We start from the raw sequence: 23,267 nt of genomic DNA on the forward strand, positions 1-23,267 counted from the left end.
CAAATGTCTGGCCCGGCTCCAGAGAGCACTGATCTCCAGTGGTTTACAGTATATAAGGATCCCAAGAGGTGAATATAGAGTGAATACTTTTGTTTGTTCTGCCCCATACGTTCAGTGTTTTATTAAAAACGGAAGCGCTTTAACCCAGGGAATATTATAAGCCTGCATTGCTGAGCAAAGACAGGAAAAAAAACCACAAGGCAGTAAAGTATAGGGTGATCCTGAAATATATACAGTAGTTGATTTCCATGTTATCTGCCAGAGTGTGAAATCAGAGCACTGGGAAAAAATGAAAGGATAACCAGCAGAAAAGACAACATTGTGAAACATAGGTAATTGATGTGATCACATAAAAAAAGAAAAACGTAGAAATATGAATTTACTGTATGTTTTTAAAACTGTAACATTCATTAAACTAGAGTTTTCTTCTAGCTATCACCATGACACAGGGTTTTTTTATCATCAGCAGCAGTCTACAGTAAGTGATTCTGGGGTCCTGAACAAACGTAAAGGATGGGGACCCCTCACGCCCTTTATTACCACCCCCAATTGCCCAAATATGCATCAATTAATACAAAACATAAATAAATGTACTATAAAAAGTAAATGAACATTGGAACGTAATGCATCTAGATTAATTTGACATACTGTAACAGACATTGTGAATGCATTGTATTGGCCTCAAAAACCAACATAATGCGGCTAAAACTAAAAAAACTTAAGTTAGTTAAGTAGACATGCTTCTACTTGTTAGCAGCATCAAAAAAGTATCAAACAAGTTGAACTGTCCTGGCCTTAACTTCAGTAAATGTTGATGCAATATTACCCACATACAGAAATCAGCAGACTTGGTGCTTAATGTAAACCTGTGCCAGTCCTCTCAGACCTTTCAGTGGCATTGCTGATCTCATAAAAGTGTTGACTTTGTAGTACTGTTTGTGAACTTACATACACATTTTTCTCTTACTTTTATTTTTCTAGGCCCATGCCTAGATAACTTAGTTTCATTGCTTCTAGCTACCTTTGCCAATGTAGGATATAACATGACACTAGCTACTGTAGATAGATTATGTGTACATTCATTTTGGAAAAGAAATATGACAAAAAAAAATAGTGCTTGCTTGATCACCTGTGGAAGCTTTTAAAAATACCACCTATGAGTGTGATTGGAATAAATCATTTACAAAGGGCAGATAGACATCTATAAATGTTGTCATTTTTGTGATCAAAGAAAAGTAAAAAATGAGAACACTACCGGATTTTTCATTCTAAATACTGAGTGATGTGCTAATGGAATCTTCACTAGTGTACACATAGTTTATTACTCCCACCAGCTGCTGATACTCTAGCTTTTTTTGTCTAAATGCAGTGTTATACTAATAATTCTTACACTTACTGTATATAACACTTTCTTGACACTCCACTCAAAGTGCTTTACAAGTAATGGGGACTCCCCTTCACCGCCACCAATGTATAGCACTTACCTGGATGATGAAACGGCAGCCATTGTGCTCCAGCACACTCACCACACACCAGCTCTCAGTGGGGAGGAGAGCAGAGGCCATGATTGGTAAAGGCCAATAGGAAATTTGACCTGGACATTTTTCGAGGGATGCCCTGGGATTTTTAATGACTACTGAGAGTCAGGACCACAGTTTTACGTCACATCCAAAGGACAACTTTTTTATAGTACAGTGTCCCCGTCACTATACTGCGGCATCAGGACCCATCAGGTGAGTACTCCCTACTGGTCCCACTAACACCTCTTCCAGCAGCAAGCTTAGCTTTCCAGAAAGTCTCTTATCCAGGTAGTAGCAAGGCTCATGGCTTCTTAGCTTCAGTAGGTGTCAGTTGTGAGTTGCAAGGTGATTTAGCTGCTATGTCTGGCACAAGACTCACTTGCGTCACCATAGAAGACGGATATTCTAAAACCAAAGTGAAGCGGTCTTATAAGAGGCAAGTGAAAGTCCTTGACTTGACTTGTCCTTGACCGCAGTCTAAGTCCTGACTGAAATCTAATAGAAAATGTATGGCAAGGCAGGACATTTGCAGCCCATCAACTGTTCCCAGAGAAAACCTGTCAGAACTAGATTTCAGAACTAAATTTGCCAGAACAAATCAACAACTGTTAAGTTCCTAAAACTTATGAAAGGACTACATAATAAGGTAATTGGGCAAAATCTCAAAGGAATAATAGGAAATCATCGGCATTAACTGAGATTTGGTGCTATGAACAGTACTGTATGTTTTTTAATGTTAATGGTGACAGTGGCCAGCAAAGTGCTTGTGTCCTATTGAAATAGCACACAACAGCGAGGATAAAGGACACCACTGATGAGTGCACCAGCAGACAGAGAACTATCTGTGAAGAGCACAGAGCTATCCTTACGTGTTCATTGTCACATCTTGGTTTGTCTGAAAACCTGTGACCCACAGGTGCAGTTTAGCTGTGAGATTAATGTCATGCTCCTCAGCTACTGCCACTAGGAGTTGCGTTCAGCATTATTAAAATAACACAGCAATCCACACAAACCGCCTTGTGCAGGTTTCCTTCCAGAGCAGGGTCTGACAGACCTAATTAAAAAATCTTTGCTACAGACACATTTTGTACCACTTTACATAAAATTGGGGATACAAAGGATTTACAACCTTTGCAATAACTTAGAAAAAATGATGTTGTGGTCAGTTATTTCAAACAAAAATAACAAGAGAGATCAATGTTTGTACATTTTGGATTAGTATCACACAAACTTGTAGTTTGGTAAAAGCACAAGGCTTTGTATCCTGTAGTCTGAAATGGTTATGCAGACATTAAATACAACCGAGGTTCAGTTATATTTGTTAATGTATTAACAATGTACAGTATAACACTTACAGTACAGTTAACATTGTTCAGTTAAAAAGTTGACTGAATGCGTGAAATTAGCAAGTCTTACTTTCTAGCTGCAAACTAAAGAGTTTCATAACACATTTTTATATCAATAGCCTCATGGCAACATACACACAGAGCCAACTTTCATAAATTGTATTAGAACAAGTCTGTACATTGGAAAAAGCTGTCTTATCCATTTCCATCCATTCATCAAAAGACAACTCAAACACATTCAGGTTCAGTGCTCTCAGATACAGCATTGAATCTCACAAGTTTTTTCTTGCTGGAAGAAAAACGTGTACTGTGTAATATAGTTTAGAATTTACATTTGTGAGCAAAGAAATCTGATCATTCTGTTTTCAGGGGGGAAAGGTAAAATACTCTCTTATGTATAGACCTCTAATTTTACTTAAACAAATATTACAGTAAGATTATCATTGTAATTTGCTATGTTCCCCTGTAATTGGTAATGTACTGTATGAGAAGCACAGATAAATACTATGACAAAATAATTAATTAGTTGATATGAACAATGTCTTCAGTTCTACCCAAGTCTACAAGCCTGTACATTAGGTAAGCATTTTACCAATGTTATGTGAATAAAGTACCTTTCACAAGGGTGCAGAGTCATCAGCAAATGGAAAATTAAAACCCTCCAGCTATAAAGTGAACTTCGGTCTACAAATGATCTATCTGAGATAATCTATCAAGATAAGTTACAGAATTAGGTCATCAGTCTGCATCAAACTTGAGGTCCCCCTGATCTGTGCAATTTCTAAAAATGGAATTTCCAAAAAAGAGCCAGCGCTTCATGTTGGGTGGCAGAGGCTGAAGCATTCCAGAAGGAGTGATGATCCAGAAATACAAGCCTCATCCTGTCACCAGACACAGAGCATCTTGAGAGCTGGGAGGAAGCAGTGGAACGAATCCTCCTCACACACCATGAGGAAGATGAGTCAAGTAAAAAGTAAAGCCTTGCTGGGAATGAAGAATCACAGAGTTGCAGGGACATAATCATTCCTGAATTCCTTAGAACAATTGGGGGACATAGGCTTTGATGGATTCAGGGGTACAAATTCACATATCATGGACAAGGTTACAGGTCATTGCCCTGCCATGGTATGGCGTCCTGCCCAGGATGTACCGTGCCTTGCACCCGTTGCTTGCCAGGATAGGTTCCGACTCCCCCTATGACCCTGAATTGGATGAGTAGGTTAGAAAATGGATAAATGAAGGCCTTGGTTTTTTGCCTTACATCAACAATTCATGTGAATCTGCTTTAAGAACAGGGTTTCAGTCCTGGTTGGAACACATGACATGGTAAAGGTCACCATCAGAGCCAAGTATTGTGCTGGGGGATCTGTTGTCTGATTTAAGATACTGTGTGATAACAGGGACTACTTATTTAAACTTCTGGCCTTTTTAAATTGATGATGTTTTGGATTGGCACTCTAGGGTAAAAACACTTTCACGTGTAACTCGAAGGGAAAATCAGTGAGTTAAAAACGCTGGAGCACAAGATGTAAACCTCAAGCCACGTGAGGTCCTTTTCAAGGCTGACCTGGGAATTCACAGTGAATAGGTTACCAAGGAGAAGCTGATCCTACACCTCAATAACCTAAAAAAGGTTTCACACCGATGAATGCTACCTTCTGTGGTCAGAAGATAGAGTATGTTAAGCACACAAAATATTGTGGTGTCACCTTTGCGTGGTGTACTGGTGTATTTTCTGTACTTTGAATGAACTCTCAAGTTCAAGAGACATTTAGAAAAACACAAAGGAAATCAAATTGAATCTCCTCTAACAGAATCCAACAGAAAACTTGGATTGCCAGCGGATCTATGCATTGTACTGCTCCCAGGTCTTCATCTACTCTCCAGCACAAAACTGCGCACAAGTATTCTCTAAAAGCATCCATAAGGTGACCTTGAATATTCAGGTCAATGCACGCAGTAGCATGAACCTCTAAAACAACCCCAAATCGCTGACCTATTTCATATTGCTCTTTTCTGATGGATCTCCTTTTGTCTCCAGCACCGGTGCAGCAGGTACTGAACTCCCCACCACCCCAGTGACTAATAACTCTTGAGGACAAGTACAGTAGATGGCACTCTTCGTGAGAATTCCTAACCAATGGTTCAGAACAGAGACAGCCGACATTGTGTTGTAGGAGATACCGCCATTCAGATGAGAAATTAAGTTGAAGCCTTGATTAGGTAGTCATTAATGGTCTGAAGACACTTTTTATAAGAATACAGGGTGTGAACCACAATCTCTTTATGTGTCCATCTGGTCTGCTGTATATTGAAGCTGTTAGGCGCAGCACATCAGCAGTGCATGAAAAGGATCTCCTCATACAAACACAATTGTTATTATTAAAAGGCTGAACTGACATATTATTATTATATTTCGATAATATGTTTTTCTCTCGCATATTCTCTTTTTTATTGGAACTTATTTTACACCCTATGAAGTTTATTAAAACCTCCAAATGTAATATAAATGCGTCAATGCAAAAGCTTTGTTTTTTAAACTTTAATTAACCCATTTTACATCTAGACATAAAATGTTATGCAAACTCGGGGTGCTGCATATGTGGTTAATGATCTTAGTGATGAGTTATTTTTAAATAAAAGTGTTTTATTTTGTTAATGTTAACCTGCTTCTTTCAAACGCCGTGAGGCATGCAGCAACTTACTGCTCCAGTTATTAAGCTGCAAAGAAGCTTTTCGATATTAACAGATATCCTTATCATGGCTTCTAAATTTAGAATGTTTTCTCCTTATCTCAATAACATTGTTCTTATCATACTGAACAACACTATCTTTACAGATGTCTCCATTATATCCATATATATTTTTAAAGAATATTAACTCAACTTTAATAAAAAACCTGAAGTTTTAAACCAATGTGTTTTTTTAGGCAAGTTTTTTTTTTTCTGCAATGTTAAAAGCAGACTAAGAAGATCATACAATCATGATATATTTCATTCGTCTAACATTTGGAGAATTCTCCTCTTTGGGGAACGTCTCATGCTAGAAAATCTTAGGTGTTTAGGGTTAACATTTTGACTTACATGTGAACCATCCTTAATAAACTAATTTTTATTAACTGATGCCAGTGTACCCTGTAAAGCATGTACCAGATATAAAATTGATGATCAGGCAACAGCCTTTATGAGACAAAGGCATTAAAGACTTTTTGGGTTCATACAAATCCCACATTCAATAAACAGCCAGCTATTTTTGGCAGAAGCTAGCATGTTTTTTTCCTAGCTGACTGAACCAGTTGAAGTTGGCAGGCAGAAGGCAGGATTTTGTCTATTAACGGGGATCCAATCAGAAACCTGCTGAATGTCCAGCTTCTTTAAAAAGTGCTGCTCTTGAATTTCGAAAGGAGGGCAGTTTAGGATTTATTAGAATAGCCCCGGCTAATTCAGACACAGGACACCAGACACTGACAAATAGAAAAAAATAACGTCCTTTTATTTCCCCCACAAAAAATCCAAATATTGGATAACGTAAACAAAGTTTACAGTCTCTTCCACTTGCCAATGATACAAATGCTGAAGCTGCTAAGAGTCTGTTTCTTTGTCTTACCATGCCCAAGCCTTCAGTAATCACCACTCCAATTCAATCAAACCAATCCAGGGTACAGCTTGTCGCTGCAAAATGCCTCTGGGAAGCTAAATGTTTATATTGTGTGGGAAGGAAAAGTAAATCCAGAGAGCCTCCTTCATCAGGCAAGGTTTTGCAAAGAGTCAACCAAGAATTCTAAGTCATCTGACTTTTCATATTGTTTTTTTCAACAGAGCCACTATTACAAGTTATACAAAGAGTGATGTATTGTTATGTTGAAAAAGTATGATGCAAAGAAATGACTATGGTCAATGGGAATTGCCAAAATAAATATATTTTGTAATCAGTATGACATAAGCCTTATTAATGCTGTCTATGAATGTTTGCCTTAGAGATTAGTTCAAGTAATGTCCCACAAAATATCATGTTAGTGCTACAGAATCTGCAAAATGAATTTTTCCGACTTGATCTTGATGTAGGTAGAAACTTTAAAAATTTCACATTGAGGTCTTTTTCAAGTCTTTTAATGATGTAAAATGAAATTACCTTAAACTCACAGGAGATGTGTTACAAGAAGATATTTTTCATTAAAAATGTTTTATGCAGGCATCTTCAACAAGCTACCTGAACAAAAAACATAACAGCGGTATTACAATTTGCAATATTAATATACCTTATAGGATTTCTTTTTTTCAGCCACAGAAAAGCAACATTATAACCCCCCCTCCCCCGCCCCCCCCAAAAAAACAACGCAAACATCGTTATTGTTCAATTTAACACATGAACTGCAAGGGCAATGAAAACACCCAAAGAAATCGGGATTAACAGTGTTTACTTCACAACCTTGGATTATTAAAATTAAGGTCATAACATATTCCATAGCATACTGTTAGAAGTGTAAAAAAGACTGAAGTAAGAAAAAATAATAGCAAAAAATAAAAACAGGTGATGGGATGAGTATAAAGCACTAGTGAAAACTAACTCACGTTCCAAAGGGACAGAAATCAGTTTTCTACAAATCACCAATGCGATATTCTCTGTACAAAGCATACTGCATTTAACCCTTTTAATATCAGAGCACATTTTCTGCATTACTGATCACTTGTTTAACTGCTACTTAATTGTATCTTTTGTTAATAGTGACATTTTTACATGTGCTCAACATTTCTTCTCATTCAAGGCAAAACTAAGCCTCACAGTATGTAAGAAAATAAACAGCTCCCATCATTTGTAAAGCCATGACCTCCATCCAGAAACAGCAGTCAAGAGCAGATGTCATAAATATTAATAAGGATCCTTGACAAGCCCATAAAGGTTTTTTCTGTTTCCAGTGCCAACAGCACTTTGTAAAAAAAATAAATTCCTTCTCCTTAAGAATCCTGTTAGGTTCAAATTGTTGCCGTCATGCTTTTTAAGAAGACATAGCAAACACTTTAAAACTTTGCAAAATCGTCTTTGTGATAAAAACACTGGTGGTGTGGACTTTATTGCAGAACATTGTGGTTTTAACAACGTTACACATTACAGCCTGCTCTCAAAGTGAGCGACTCGTGTTTACACCACATAGTTGTGGTAAGAAAAGACATACCCCATCACCAGCTGATCCTATTTCCCCAGCCCTCCCTCTGCTTCCTTTCAACTCTGTCAAAACAGCTACAGCAACGCTACAGCTTTGACAAGTTTGTCTCGGCTCCTAATCTCCTACCTAGAAAGGAATGGCTGCAGGAAGCAAAACCTTCCTTCTCTCAATTAATCAAGCAAAGCCAACACTGCGCACCCAGCCAAATACATGCAATCCAATGGACAACAGAGGGACTTGCTTTTAGGGTCACTGTAACGAGAGGCGTATCAATAGGTTAGACAGACCTTGCAAAATTCCAAGCAAAGGTGTCATTTTGGAGAAAAAAAAATCTCCCTTTGTAAGGTGGGATAGATGTGATAGAAAGAAAACATAACTTTTTTAAGTCATTTGTTTTCAGTATTTTACATATTGAACTGCTGACAGGAATATTATTTTTGCTGACCCTAGTGTGATCATATATTCACTTTCTGTCTGAGGTCAGATTATACTGATACATTATTACCACCGCCCTGAGAGAAACTGGTGAAGTTCATTTTAAAAAGGTTAAAGGATTAAATGCAATTCAATAATGCAGTTACAGTAAACAAACTAACACAGTAACAGATGGGTTCCATTGTTCTGATATGGATTTTTGGAATGCATTTTTTAACTTAACAGAAGTTCCCGTTCCTAATATTCAAGATGTTCATAAAACGGTTCAAAATCAAGTATTTCCTCAGGTGTGACATGGATAGCTGAATTATACAGTTTTTTAAATGTGAAACTAGATGCAAAAAATAACAAAATAAATAATTAAGTCTCACCAACCTACCAGTAGCTGTAAAATTGTGCTACATTATAATTCCCTTTAAAACTTCAGATTCTAGTTTTGATGTATTTTTCCAAATATCTGCAAAGTATCCAAAGTTTAAAGATAACCTTTTTAACATAAGAGCACAAGCACAGTATTGTACTACAAAATAAGCCCCTACCTGCCTTAGATGCCAAGTCCATTTTGTAAACCTTAAAAATACACGACCATAAATTGTGAGACTATTCTGTACAGGTACATTTGCCTTGAAAAAACAGGGCTTTTCCACTCAAACATTCACAAGCTTTAGATTTAGTTATCCTGTGTCCCTGATGAAGTGAAATAATGGATTTTTTTCACGAAAGTGAAAGACTTGTTTACTTCTTCCCACCTATTTTAGGTATTAGGCACTTTTATTCATGTTCACATATACAAATATAGCATAATTTCTCTGATTTTCCAAACATTACAGTTTAAAAGGAAAAATCTTTGGTCTGTAAACACATTAGGTTTATGCTTATTTTATCTCCAGAGTTCACATTTCAGAAAATGAAATGCATCAGCTGGGAGCTGCAGCGGTTTTTGATGTTATCTTTTGTCTGTTCTATTGACTGAAAAGTGCATACGTATCTGTAACTTCTAAACCCCACATTCCATAAAAATCAAGCAGCTTCTGCACTTTCTTGGGATCGATACATGCACAACAGCATGACGCAGATGCCTGGATCTCTGCTATTTATTTTCCTACATTCTGACTATTTTATGATTGATCAAAGATCAAAGCCAATTCTGTAATAATAGTCCAGTTCTCCGTGCGTCACAAACCTTGCTGAATTACTATAGTTTGGCCTCCCCAGTACTTGCTGTATTGAGGCTTTGGGACTATTTCTGCTTGCCCAAGTTGTCATTGCAGCTTTCTCATGTCCTCTGCACAGAAAGCTTAAGCGCTAGGCTTATGACAGACCTCTGTAGAGTTGAAACCAATTTCCCTAACCTTTAGATCTTACTCTAATATAATATGAAAAACACAAGGTTTATCAAATATGAATGCTAGAGCAGATCATGAACCCACCAAAACACATATTCAATTGAATAACTGGTTCAACCCCTTTTATACATAGATGCAGAAGCTTCCCTTATCTCTGCGTCCATTCTTTTAATTACAGGGCAACCAGGTCGAGTAGGTATGTTGCTGGCAGGCGAACACAGGCTGCACTTGGGCGATGTAGTAATTATTGAAATTGGCATCGGCCACATAAGGGGCAGGCTGGTAGTAGCAGGTGACATTGGCCACATTTGGGATGATGTTCTGCTCTGCCAGGACACGGATGGCTAGCATGGTGATAAGGTTGAGGGTCTGTCTCCTCTCGTGTCCCATTAGGCACACTGTACTTTCATTTACCACCCCGTGAAGAGTCATTAAATAGTCATACTTGCGGTCCTCCAGCCCCACAAAGTGGTTTTGTAGGTAGGACTCCAGCTTTCTCTGTTGCTCTCCTATGTCGGAGAAGTCAATGAAAAATCGAGAGCACATGTACCGCTGGAGAGACTTGATCTCGGTCTCGGAGGCAGCTCTGAAGCCCCTCACCAGCAGATTGCAGTACTTCAGGAGGCCTCCACCTCGGATCTCTTCAGGGTTCCTGGTGGCAATTATTTTGTGACAGAGGTGATCCAGGGCTTCTTTGAAGTCTCCATAGACACTCTCCCCGATGATGGTTGGGTGAAAGGTTTCGGTCATGGGGTTCTCGGAGCATTCGTAAAAAAGCAACAAAGAGTCCAATTTGATCTGGAACGAGTCGACGCTGAATTCAAACTGGCGCCGAAGGGAGTCCACAAATTTCAGTTCCACATTTTTGCCACTGTTGTTAGACAAGGAAATGAGGCTCCACCGGTCCGAGTCATTGCAGACTTTCACCATTTTCTGAACATAAGCTTCCTTTAAATGGAAAAAAAAAAGCTTTACATAATTCTAAGATTAAATAAATCATCATATACCCCATAAAAGGTCTGACAGGCAGATCAAAGACAATTCTCCTTTAGCTGGTCATTTAATAGAATATCAACATTTCCACATTTTCTTATTATGTGTTCTCCTATAATACAGTGTTGTAAAGGAATAATTTATGTCATTACTACATTGGAAGAGATGATATTCAAAAGCAAGAGTGAATGTATTCAAGTGGTTGTATTAATTATTGGAACGAGTAAAGTAAATATTTTGGAAAATAGCCCTCTGCATTAACCTTAATTATTTAAAGAAGCTGCACTTACTTTTTCTACTCAAGGAACATTATCTGAAAGCAGCAATTAGTGTAGATCCCCCTTTAAATTTACTTAATACAATCTCCTTTGCAAAAAATCGTGCTTCACACAGCTACATTTTAACAGGTGACTGTCTTATTTTAAATCACAATGAACTAAATTAAATACATTTGTAAGCTAGAAAGATAAAAGTTACCTTTAAAGTTAAAGGTGTTATCTTTTCTTTGTTCACCCCTTCGGGTAAGAAATCCAGGAGGCAGTCCAAAACGATATCCTTGACAGTCTGAAACTCCGCTTCACCTTTAAGATCTGCACAAAAGATGAGGTCAAGATCTTTGTACCCTAACCCACTGTCTTCGTGAAGGACATGACTGGCTGCAGACCCGTTTAACCTGACATCTCTCACGTTAATTTTCTTCTCCTCCAGACGACTCCTCACTACTTTAACTATTTGCCTGGGTTTCATTTCCAAGGTAGGGAAATTTCCTCTGCCATGGATCGGGATCGTCTCTGTTAAAATGATATCCAAACGCTGCACTTGTTCCCAGCTCAACACATTAAAATTTGTGCTTTCACAAGCAAAATTTATCCCACTAGCACTGACATTATCATCATCTGCCATCGTCAAAAATCTATATTTTGAAATTATGAAAGTTTCTTCCTCCTCTCCGTTCTTCAATTCTGTTCGCACGCCGGGTTGGTGTAGGTTGAACGCGTCCCTCTTTTTGTATTTAATTGTTTTTGTATTTTCTTTTCAAATTCTGGATACAGTGATTTGCTTTGCCTACTTATCATTCGTCTGCTGTGGACCGCGGCTGTTTTTCCTTCGCCACTTTCTTATGATAGTTTAAATATGAACAAATGTGCTCAAAGTCAGTCAGTAGCTGTTTCTTTCCCTTTTTTATGAATGCAACCGTTAAACATTCCTTCTCCGTCCGCACAGCTCTCCTGGGCTTTTCCAGATTTGCGGATTAAAGTCTCATACTAGTTTATATATTGTGGGGTTTCTGAAGTTCCGGCTGTGACTCATAGCCCGAGGGCACGCCTATAAATTTGCATGTATGTTCGGATAGCACTTCGCAAGCTTTTATGTATCTCTGTTAACTTCTTATGAGCTACGAAGGACTGCATCCCTCTTAATGTTTATTAACTTGAAACATTGCTAGTAAAATAAAGCTTGAAAACATATTCAGTAGCGCGTAATATTAATACATATCTACACACCACCATTTAAATTAGTATTTAAGAATTCTTGCAGTAATAGTAGTGGTGAATATAATGACAAAAACAACGATTTTTATTTTTTTTAACTTAAACCACATGAACGCCTTTTAAAACGTATTTAAACTAATAAATAACAAGCTATGCAACAACCTTCTAGGCAAAGGTAGGGAAAAGCACGTATACTGTCGTGCTCTCCGTGGTGTCCGCGTTGTGAATTGGCAAATACCTCAACAAGCGTCATTTCTTTACCTACAGTAGAGCAGAAAAGAGATAAGTTTAAATGGCAGTCCTCTAGTCCAATCGGAGGTTTCTCACTTATCTTATCCACCCTCTGCTCCTCACGGATCCAAATCTGCGTAAATACACGATATTAATTATCTAATATGGTCTTGCGAGAAACTTTATGCAAATGCATTAATATTTTTATCAGTAATGTAAAATATCTGACAGTATCTTCAGTATTGTTTGTTTTCATATAAAATCATGACTGGAAAATCCTACATTCATAGCATAAAAAATGCAATATTTCAGCAAAATGTTATCTTACAAATGATTATTTAATCTTGAATTGTATGAGGGTTAATGAGAAAAGTGTGCAATATGGAAATGCTATGTAAATTAAGATCCATTTTCATATTATCTTAAAAACTTTCAGAACGTTTCTATATCATGGATAAACTTTTTTTTCTCATCGAGGTTTTTTTTGCCGTTTTTTTTTCCTGCTTTCGTATTTAGCTTATCATCTCATGTCTAACTGGTACTTCCTATGTACAGTACATAACTCAATTGCAGTTTACATTTCGGCCATCTTTTAATGGCAAATCACCTTTTGAAAGGCCTTTGCATCCTACCCCGCAGAAAACATAGCAAGCTGTGGGCTAATGGTAGTTTCCACTTTTATAGGATGAACGTAGTTAATATTAGTCATAGAGTATCACAATGTTGTGTTTCAACAGCGCACTCTAGAGGGTCAAAGTGGCACTTCTCAGGTTCAATAGTTTACCATTGAATTCCACAGAGGAAAATAATCATAATTGCTTGGGAAAGTTACTTTAAAACAGTAATCCATTACACTTACACGTTACTTGTGGAAGGGATTATGTTTAAAAAATAACCAAGAACTTTTTATCAATTGAAAAAGTTTACTCGAGTAATCCATTGTAAATGTAATGGGTTACTGTTTTTAACGAACTTACATGTTTGTACAGTACTTTGCGCTGAATATAGTGTTACATTAACATTGACAAAAACATAATACTGGTGTTGAACAACAAACCTTTCACAGACACTGCATTCTCGAGTTAAATGTAGACTTTGAAATAGTTGGTTGTTGCCCTTACAAATGTGCTTTCTTATTTTGTTACATTTTGTGCAAGTGGGGAACAGCACAGAAAAGAGTGAAATATTTCAAACGCTTTGCTCCTTTTTAATTCCCACACCCATATCCACCTTGTTTCAATCCTTTCACATTTCTGTTATTTCTAAAAGTAACCGGTAGCAATAATAACTTGCCAGTGCCCTTTTAGCAAGTTAGTTCCAACATGTATTTGTGGATCTTAAAAATAATGACTGTTTTATTTTGTCTGAAAGTGATCCAAAATAGTGAGATATAGATAGCATTCAGAACTCTGGACAACTGCTGTTGTAAAGGTTGCAGGATGGTTTCATTCTGTTTACGGTTAACAGATCAAAAACGTATAGCCCAAGAAATCTCTTTAGTTCCACATTTTTTTTTTGGCAATCAAGAACTATTCCACACCACATAGTCCATCAAACATTGAAGAACCATACTGAGTAACAAGTGACAAGAGAATCCCACTCCCACTTCGCTGAAAGTCCACTCTTCGTGTTACATCGAGGTCAAGAATCTTTATTTGTCTTATCACACAATGTTGATTTATAATTTGGTATTGTACATTCTTTGAAAATGATAGTTAATATGTTGTTGGTCTGCTGTTACATCTTCTCACTTGGTTTAGGATTACTTTAGTTAGTATCATATTACATCATTGTAATCCAGAGCTGTCCAGTCGTGGTCCTGGAGGCTGGATGTGTCAGCAGGTTTTCTAAGTTTCTTAATAGCAGCAGGATATGAGCTCTGAATAAGGTTACTTGAATTCCTTTCGTCATTAAAATTAAAAAATAAGTTGTAAAGCAGGTAATAATTATATTACCTAATTAACATCGGATATTATGGTAAATATAATAGTTGCTAAAATAAATGTAATTAAATATCATTGAACAAATTATGAGTTATACCAGTCAATTCTATACTTTACTCATATTTCATCTCATCCTACTGCAGTATGAGTGTGTTTAGGAATATTTCCAGAGCATACAAGTAAGATGAAGCAGCAGACATATTTCTTCCATATTTCAGAAGAAAATGCGAGTTGATTTAAGTGAGTGCCCTTTTTGCACACATTACCCATGTTACAGCTGCATGGTTTTTGTTTGGCCTTCCTTTTCATAACAAAGGATTTATTGTCAGACTCTGTAGAACTTTTATTTGTTAAGGAACAAGTAACAGGTTTATTCCACGCCGAAAAGAGAAGAAAGAAAACACAACGTTTCGGCCGTGGAACCTTCTTCAGGTGTTAGAACCTGAACTCCTTCTATTTGTTATCTGAGTTATGATAAAGTGAGAAAAGATGGAACAGATGTCAGTATTCTTTTCAGATATACAGTGGAAAGCAGAAATTTTCAGGGGTTAACAAAAGATGTGCACATTGCATGGTCTGCAGTGTATATGTGTGCACGTAGCGTGCTGTCTGCTTATACTGTATACTTGCTGAGATTGGGAAGATATGAAGACATGTAGCAAAAGCGACATATTATTGGATATTAAAATTTTAATTTTCATTGCACAGGTTGAGCTAATGTGTTATATAGAAGCTTCTTGGACAGGCCAGATTTAAAGATAATTACAACAGAAGTTGTTTTATTGAAATAATATATTTTTAAAAACTGGATTATAACTAGGGGAAGTGGTTTGTTGTTACTAGTGTGGAATTGTTACTATAATATATATTTTATATATAACTTGCATGCTTTAACTTTAGGGTTTATAAATTAAATGGGGAAACAATGAATGAAGCTGAGCTTGACCAGATGGATTCAGTCAGTACAAGAAGGATGTACAAGAGTCAGTATTTGCATAAAAGGGCTCAAGAGTCATAAGAATGCATGACGTTGGTGCAGTGGTTAGACTTGGAGTCTTAAATTCAATTTTGAACCTGGGGCACTATCTACAGTACATGGAGTTTGTACATTCTCCACGTGTTCACGTGTGTTTCTTCTGAGGGCACCAGTTTTCTCCCAAAGTCGAATGGCATAGTAGGAGCTTAACTGGCTTCTGGGAAGAGTGACCCTAGCATGAGAATGTATGTCTGTGTGTGCCCTTTGATGGACTGGTGTCCCGTCCAGGGTGTACCCTGCCTTGTGCCCGTTGCTTGCTGGGATACGCTCCGGCTTCCCCACAACCCTGCATTGAATGAAGTAGAAAATGGATGGATTAAGAAAAGCTACAAATGAAGGAGGTTGTTGCGTCCATCAACCTCATTTTGTTTCGAGTAGCAAAGTTTTCTTTGCATCTTGGAATTTCATCCAACACTTTTTTAAACATTTTAAAACGGAAAAGTCCATTGGCAAAAAGTACAGCAAATATTTTTTTTCCAATACAGCAGCGAATGGGCTGAAATTGAAAGCCGTTTATTAGATAATTGGGATGTGGTAACACTTGTCCTGTTTCGCTTGCATCCCTGTCCTACGTTACTCACAGCTACAGGTGGCCATGAGATCTTTCATCATTTCTAGTGGTCTGTCCACTCTAACTGCATTTGTCCCTCTCTGGGATCCTCGCACTGGTCCTCAGCTTGGGGGGGAGGGGGTGGGGGCCTGAATGGATTCCTTGTTTGTTCAGCTTTTCCCTGGTATCTTCTCTCACACAAGTTTTGACTCGTCACACTCTCGATTTCTTGGTCTTTTGACAAGCTTGTACAATAGGCAATGCGGTGAGGTACTGTATTCATTCTGATTCACTTTATGGGACCCAGCTCCCTTTCATTCTTTTATCCTCCTCACTAGGCATTAGAGTTTTCAATTGGAAAACGTACTCTGTGGTGCTCAGTTCTCTTTCGTTCTCTTCTTCTTCACTACTTTAATTCTCCGTGCCACTCTTCTCTTTTCTTACTGTACTCTGCTACTGGCTAATTGCTTTCGGTTGAAGGTGCCTCTGTATGCACAATCCTGACATCCCCGCAGAGCGACAGTCAGTTTGCCGTTTCTTCCCCTTGTTATTCTCTCTTCATTCCTCCCATTTGCACTATTTTCCTCCATGTGTTTTAGGGCACTCATCCATTGTCTGCGGCTGTTATGAAACTGGTTGTTCTAATGATTCACTCTGTGCTGTGCAGACTCCTGCTCACCTCTCTGTGGGGAGAAGGGACATTCCTCCCTGCTGCAGGACAGGGCCTCACTCCTGCAAGTGCTAACATCTCCCATCAGGCCTGATCCAGCAGACTGCTCCTGTTCCTCTGCAGGGCTCTTCTTTGCCTATGCCATATCCAGAGCCTATGATTTGAATGTTAGCATAGCATTCATTATATCTTCTTCAAGCTACCATGTAGCCTTTCCCAATTACCAGGCAGCCATCTTGGCTCAAGGCCACACCAGAAAGGAGTGTTTTTGATCGTGGATTGGACAGGCACCTTGCAAATTAACTTACATCCTGTTCTATGCAAAGTGACCCTCATACAGACTATAACAACATTCAGTACACTGTATATATGGTGTAGGTGATTCTGAGCTGCAGGAAGCTATGTATATAAATACAATATATAAATAGGGATATGGGTGTTTATGTAGGTTTTTTATGCATTTATGTATTCAATGTCCACATCATGATAATGTGGGAAAGCAATAATACAACAAGCAAAATATTGTGTTACACAGCAAAGGGTGCAGAATGTAGGTCAAGGGAAGTTAAGCTCAAGTTTTACAATGCAGTTGTAGGACCTCACTGGAAGGTCAGATTTTGTCATCATACAGAAAGGATATTGTAGATTTAGAAACAGTTCAAAGAAGAACAACAGAAATGAATTCTGGTCACATGGGATTGTCACATATAGACAGGTTATATGAGCTAAATCCCTTCAGTCTAGTCTAGCACAAAAGCGAGTGAAAGGAGAGTTCATCTGAGTGTGTAATATACTAAGGGTTATAGACAGGATCAAGCCAGAGGATTATTTTAGACTCAGTAGTAAAACAAGGACAAGCTTCCCATTTAGAAACTAGCAATGACTAAAATCGGTTGTTAAAGGGTTGAAGATACAAGATGAACAAATACATTAATTTAACAACCAAACTTCCAATTGAATTAAATATTTCTAATCATCTCCTCTAGGTTACACACTTTCTTATACAAATATAGTGTATATATATACTCTATGATACAATAATAATTCTAATAATACATAAATAAACTGTATTGGTACCAGCAAAACATTAGTATAAAATATCATCTTTCATCTCTGTAATGGCATTATAGTTATGAAACTTGTTCTCACTTTATACATCACAAAGTATCTTCTGAGGCTACTTAAACTTTCTTTGCATTTTGTTTTTAAAAGTTGCTTGCAGTTTTGTTCATCTTGGTAGATCCAACAGCTTTGGGTTTTGCACAAGAGTATTTTAACAGATTAGTCAAATTACACAGTGCTGTTGAAGAGCTGTTGTTGAAAAGCAGTTTTTGTTTCCACTTTAATTTTGAACATTTAATTTAGGATTAATTTAGGAAGTAATTTATGCGTATCACATAAAATTACATTGAAAAGTCAATGTAGTGCTTTTTTCCCAGCTTTTTTAAATCTATACTGTACATAAACTGTCAATATTTCAGAAGTTTTTTACGATACTGTATAGGTTTTCTGTTTTGAGAGCCTGAATTCATTAACTGCCAGGTACTAAGATGGGGTCCTGTAACTCCAGGACATACTAAACATTTATTTAATAAGTGTTCTCCCTAAATAACTGGGTTGTGTTGAAATTATTCCTCCTCCTTAGGGTTTACAAAAGTGAAACTGCTGTCTTTTTTTAGAACTCCTAAGCAAGACTTATAGAATCACTGAGTGCAATGGAAAATAACTGCTGGCTAACAGAGAAGTGGTACAGTATAAGGAAACACTATTTCTCAGTTACTCTGGGAGAATCAAAGGCCCCACGGGCTTCACCTGCAGTGATTCTGGCTCCAAGCCAGAGACTTACTGGACTGAGACGGGCATGGGACTTCTAATCAGTTCTGTTACACAAACAGCAGTAAAAGAGAACCCTTGTTAGGATTACCCAGCGTGTTCATTGTCCAAGAAACCTTTCAAGTTGCAAAGAAAAAAAGCACCAGAAGATAAGGATGGAAAACCTCACTGGAATACAGGGCCATGCAGCTGAGAAAAATGTACCAATTTTAGAAATACACCAAAAGGTCTTAGTTTTCTCCACAAGTATCAGCAAATGAAAGCATTTTGCATATTAATAATATATCTAATTAATTATTTCACCTCTGTTCCTCCTCTTATCCCATCTGAAACAGTCTGCAGACTGAAAGACCAGCCTAAAGACTCTTTATGTACACATCTGCAGAGCCCAGCCGATGTTACGGGTAATTTACTCTCAACTTACAGCCTCAGACATTTCATAGCAGAACGGTCTGAGCCTGGAGGGCATTTATATCTGATTGTATTCTGTAACAACTGAAGTGCATTAGAAATTGTCATTTTCTGATAAAGACAAATAAAGAGGCTGACAATGAGGACTATAGATGAGACTCTGGCAACAGCCATTTGCCCAATCTGCCACCAAGTAGGTTAAACTGTATACTGTAGATTCCTTTCTTTACAGAGTCTACCAGCTACTCCAGATCTTCTTTCCCTGGACTCATTTGTATTTTTCCTCTCTCATATTCTTCAACATATTTTACTGATTTTTGTGTCAGTATCGGGGCTTTACACACGAATGCTCTTGGCCCCTTTCCTAGTTCTTCAGTTTAAGTATAAATGAAGTATAAATGCTGATGTACTGTACTTCCAGGTACAAGCAAATCCTCCAATGTGAATGACTCTAAGACTTGTAGGTAGAGTGCGGCGCCTGGTGCCTGGTGGCACTGGACAGTGCAGGCCTCCATTAAGGTTCTTTTGTGAGTGAACAAACACCGCTGAGTTGATGGTACTGTAGCTGTAAATTTAATGAAAAGGGGTAATGACTGGCTCAGAAGGAATTACTATTATACTGGTGTAGACAAGTAATGCTAATAGAAACATTCAAACTCCCTCTGCACCATCCTGTATTGGGTCAGAGCAATTCAATGCTGGTCTTCATTAAATTGATCTGCTGTGTTCAAATTCTCTTTGGTGTAGTGTCTAGACATATGTTAATTATATCACCTTTGACTTGGTTCACTAAATCTCATGCAAACATGTCACATGCCCATTCCTGGGCATATAAATCACTTGTATTGATTATAGCTGCTCTAAATTAAGTGCAGCATGCATCATTTCTCATTCTAAACTTTCAGAAGCCACCAGTGTGAATTCTAGATTTTCTGCCTTGAACACTAGATATTTGGCTACTTCTCTAACCACCCATGCAGAATATTCATTGTTTTCAACAAAATCCCGAGAGTGTAATGCTAAATAAGCACTTCCAAACAGCTTTTCAATATCACCACGGAGACAATGTTTTGTACAATATTGTCCCTTAGGGCAATGACAATAAGCCTTACAAAAATCCTTTGTTATTATGTATAAGATGTGCATGAACCCAGTATATAGAATATGGATGATTACTTGAAAAATATCAGATTATTTCCACAGCATCTATAGTATTGTCTGTAACCTCTCCAGTTACCAGTTAATGTCTTTTTATTTCCCCGTGAAGATAATACAATTATTACCAACTGCCACCAAGACCGAGAACTGTATAAAGTTCTGTAAAAACCCATATGCCGTTAAATTAAAACACCTCACGTCAATACATCTTAACCAATTTTTCAGATCTTTACATTTAAATTTGGAGATATTGTAATTTAGTCCTGGTTCCCAAATGTATCAAAGACATTATCCTATGAGCCACATTATCCCAAACAGTCTTTCAAATCAGAAACTTTGTAAGATTTCTTAGACCAATCACTCATGCTGTTAAGACAGTAGCTATTTGTGGTCCTTTTTCGCTTTTACCTGCAGTGCTGGGCAGCTGAGGCTGATGTGTACAACTGTCTCACTGATGTGTACAACTGTGATCTGCTGTGGTTTGCTGATTGTGATTGTCTGTGTTCATTACAGACCACCAGCACCAGACTAGCTACACATGGGCCGTGATATAATATTTCAATGTTACACTTAATTATTTCATTTATTTACCTTAACTGTGTAATCATTTCCACTTTTACCATCCACGACGAATTTGTTATGTCTATTAAATTCTTTCTTCCCATATTTGGATTCTTGGAGCTTCTCCAAGATCTCCATTCCCTGCTCTCTTCACAGCTGTCAATGGGGGTCTACAGTATGTGAAGTAGCACTTCTCTCACTTCCTCACATCCTGTTTTACTGTCTCTCCTTTTGCTTTGTTAACCTTATATCTGCTCATATCTGCGGTTGCCCGATTTAGTATTTCTGCAAGGATATGGTAAGTTCATTTTTTTTTTGTTAAGAGTAACAAGATTTATTATCAATCAATCATTAACCTGCAACATAATTACCAGGTATACCAAGGTAAACTTTAAAATTGTTTTTGATCAGGGGACCCCCCACATCTCAACAAACATGTCCTCTGCTACTGTATGAAGCTGGAAGTGTTTACTCTGCCCAGTTTCACAAACTTTATCTAAAATCTAAGAGACACTTCCTTATAGCTGTAACACATAATATGTAAAACCGTAGAGTCTTAACAGGCTTTCTTTTTCACAATACTGTATCTCCTGTCCTTGGTGTTGTGTTCCCACAACAAATTAGCTACATTGTAAGTCTCTCCTTGCCGTCTGCCTCCAATGTCAATCCAGAATTCTAGCACTTGCTAGTCTACCAGTGTCACGGATGTCCAAAGGGACTAACCGTGGGGAGCAGGAGAGCGGAAAAAGACCCATATGCGTAGTGGCGAGACAGGAAAAAGGCCCGGGCTCAATAGTGCAAAGAGTTCAGGAATGCCATATAGAAACCTATGCCCTCAGGGAGCGGACGTGGGGCGCCCTGGTGTTAGGCGGGTCTCAGGACATCCGAACGTCAATGCTGAGCGAGGGCAGAGTGCAAGACCCGGAAATATATAGCCCAAGGGAAAGAGAGGGACAGGAAGGACAGAAGACCGGAAACTAAGGACAGGACAGAGAAGGAGCGCCCCCTGGCTGCAGAGGGCATGACAACCAGGGCTATTTGTACACTCAATACACATTCTCTAAGAGCCATCTGCATCAGGTCTTGCACCACAATACTAGCACTTACATAGTTCCTTCAGGAAGGAGACCATCGGTTCTCTTTTTCTAAGGATGATGGGCTCTCACGGTCAATCACACAATGCAATCTTTCTTGACAAGATGAAGGCATCCTGGCAAACTCACGCCCAGCCCACCCAAGTGGCTCTCAGTTAGCAGTATGCCAGCACGTGGACAATCATGTATTAAGGTCATCTAATCACAAACTTTAGCCCAGACTCCAACTACAGCAATGTAAAAAGCTTTCGAAGAGGAATGTTGTTTTAAAAAAACACATTGTAATAGATCACGCAGTTCATTCAAATAAGACAGAAATGAAAGAAAACACACTTTGTTGCAGTGAAAAATATTTCCAAATATAATGGCTCCTTCATAACATGATGGACTGTATTTGAGACTGTGTGGTCAAAAATAACCTGGCGCAAATAATACTTGATTTCGGAAGGGATAAACAACAGGTCCAGCAGTAGAAAAGCAGGAAATGATAAAACACAAACATTTCAAGGCAGTTTTTCTCTTTCTAATTAGAATTTCAAGAAGCATCATAATTACAAAAAGAGATTCAGGGCTTCTTCCACATGAATGTTTTATTTTCCATTAATTATCTCTCTGAGGCATACAAAAGAGCAAAAACTTCCCACAGAGTGATTTGAATTAAACAATACACTCACTTATACTGACCTGTCTAACCTGATGCACTGTAATTATGATGTCTGAATATATGTATTTAGAATATGTTGTTCCGCAGAGCTAGACGAAACTGAGAATTCTAACTATGCAATCTTGTGGACACATGATTTACATTTCTGAATCTGTTTAGTGGTTAAGCCTTAGGAGCCTCTGGGAGTAAAATTAAACATTCTGGCACATCAGGCACTAGATTTATAGATGCTATAGAGAATTTATAAATAAATTCTGAAAGGTATTAAAAAAGGTATTAAGGAGCATTTAAACCAATACAATAGCAATACAGGGTATGTACTGTATAAGGTCTTTGTACTGTATATTACATTGTGTTTTTTCCACAGTAAAGCATGCATAAATAGCATTTAATGTGCTTCTAGACTGACAAATCAATCTTACTGGGATTCCAAGGAGCATTTTCATGGGCTGAGGTACATGTACCACAAATGAATCTATTTGTGGTTGATAATTTGATTTTGGGTGTGAAAAAGATCTAGCCAGGCAGTGAGTGTCACGATATTAGTTCCCCCTCCTTAAGGGTGCTCCAGCCCTATCACTCAAGACTTTATTCCATGCACCTGCTCCCTATTCCCTGCCCACCTTAAAAGCCAGGCGCTGACGCTCTTCCGGGCTCTGCACTGATTTCCATATCGTGCGAGTCCGGGACCAGGAAGCGCCTGGTCCCGTTAAGGTTTTAACCCCTGTTCCTTGTCCCCGTCCGCCGGTTCCGACCCGGCCTTCGTGGTTTTTAATTCCGAGTTCTGATGGATCTCCTGGTTTTGGACTTACCTTCGTG

At 38.1% G+C, this 23,267-nt stretch overlaps 1 protein-coding gene across 1 annotated transcript; it reads right to left on the reverse strand.

The window, feature by feature from the left end:
• Positions 1–6,959: 6,959 nt before the first annotated feature.
• Positions 6,960–12,463, reverse strand: tent5aa (terminal nucleotidyltransferase 5Aa). Its single transcript, XM_006626265.3, has 2 exons — positions 11,282–12,463; positions 6,960–10,759 (listed from the first exon to the last, which is right to left on the reverse strand). Exons 1-2 carry the CDS (start codon positions 11,705–11,707, stop codon positions 9,980–9,982), a joined length of 1,206 nt encoding a protein of 401 aa, XP_006626328.1. The 5' UTR covers positions 11,708–12,463; the 3' UTR covers positions 6,960–9,979.
• Between the last annotated feature and the right edge of the window lie 10,804 nt (positions 12,464–23,267).

This window comes from Lepisosteus oculatus, chromosome 2 (assembly GCF_040954835.1).
Source record: "Lepisosteus oculatus isolate fLepOcu1 chromosome 2, fLepOcu1.hap2, whole genome shotgun sequence".
NCBI lineage: Eukaryota > Metazoa > Chordata > Actinopteri > Semionotiformes > Lepisosteidae > Lepisosteus > Lepisosteus oculatus.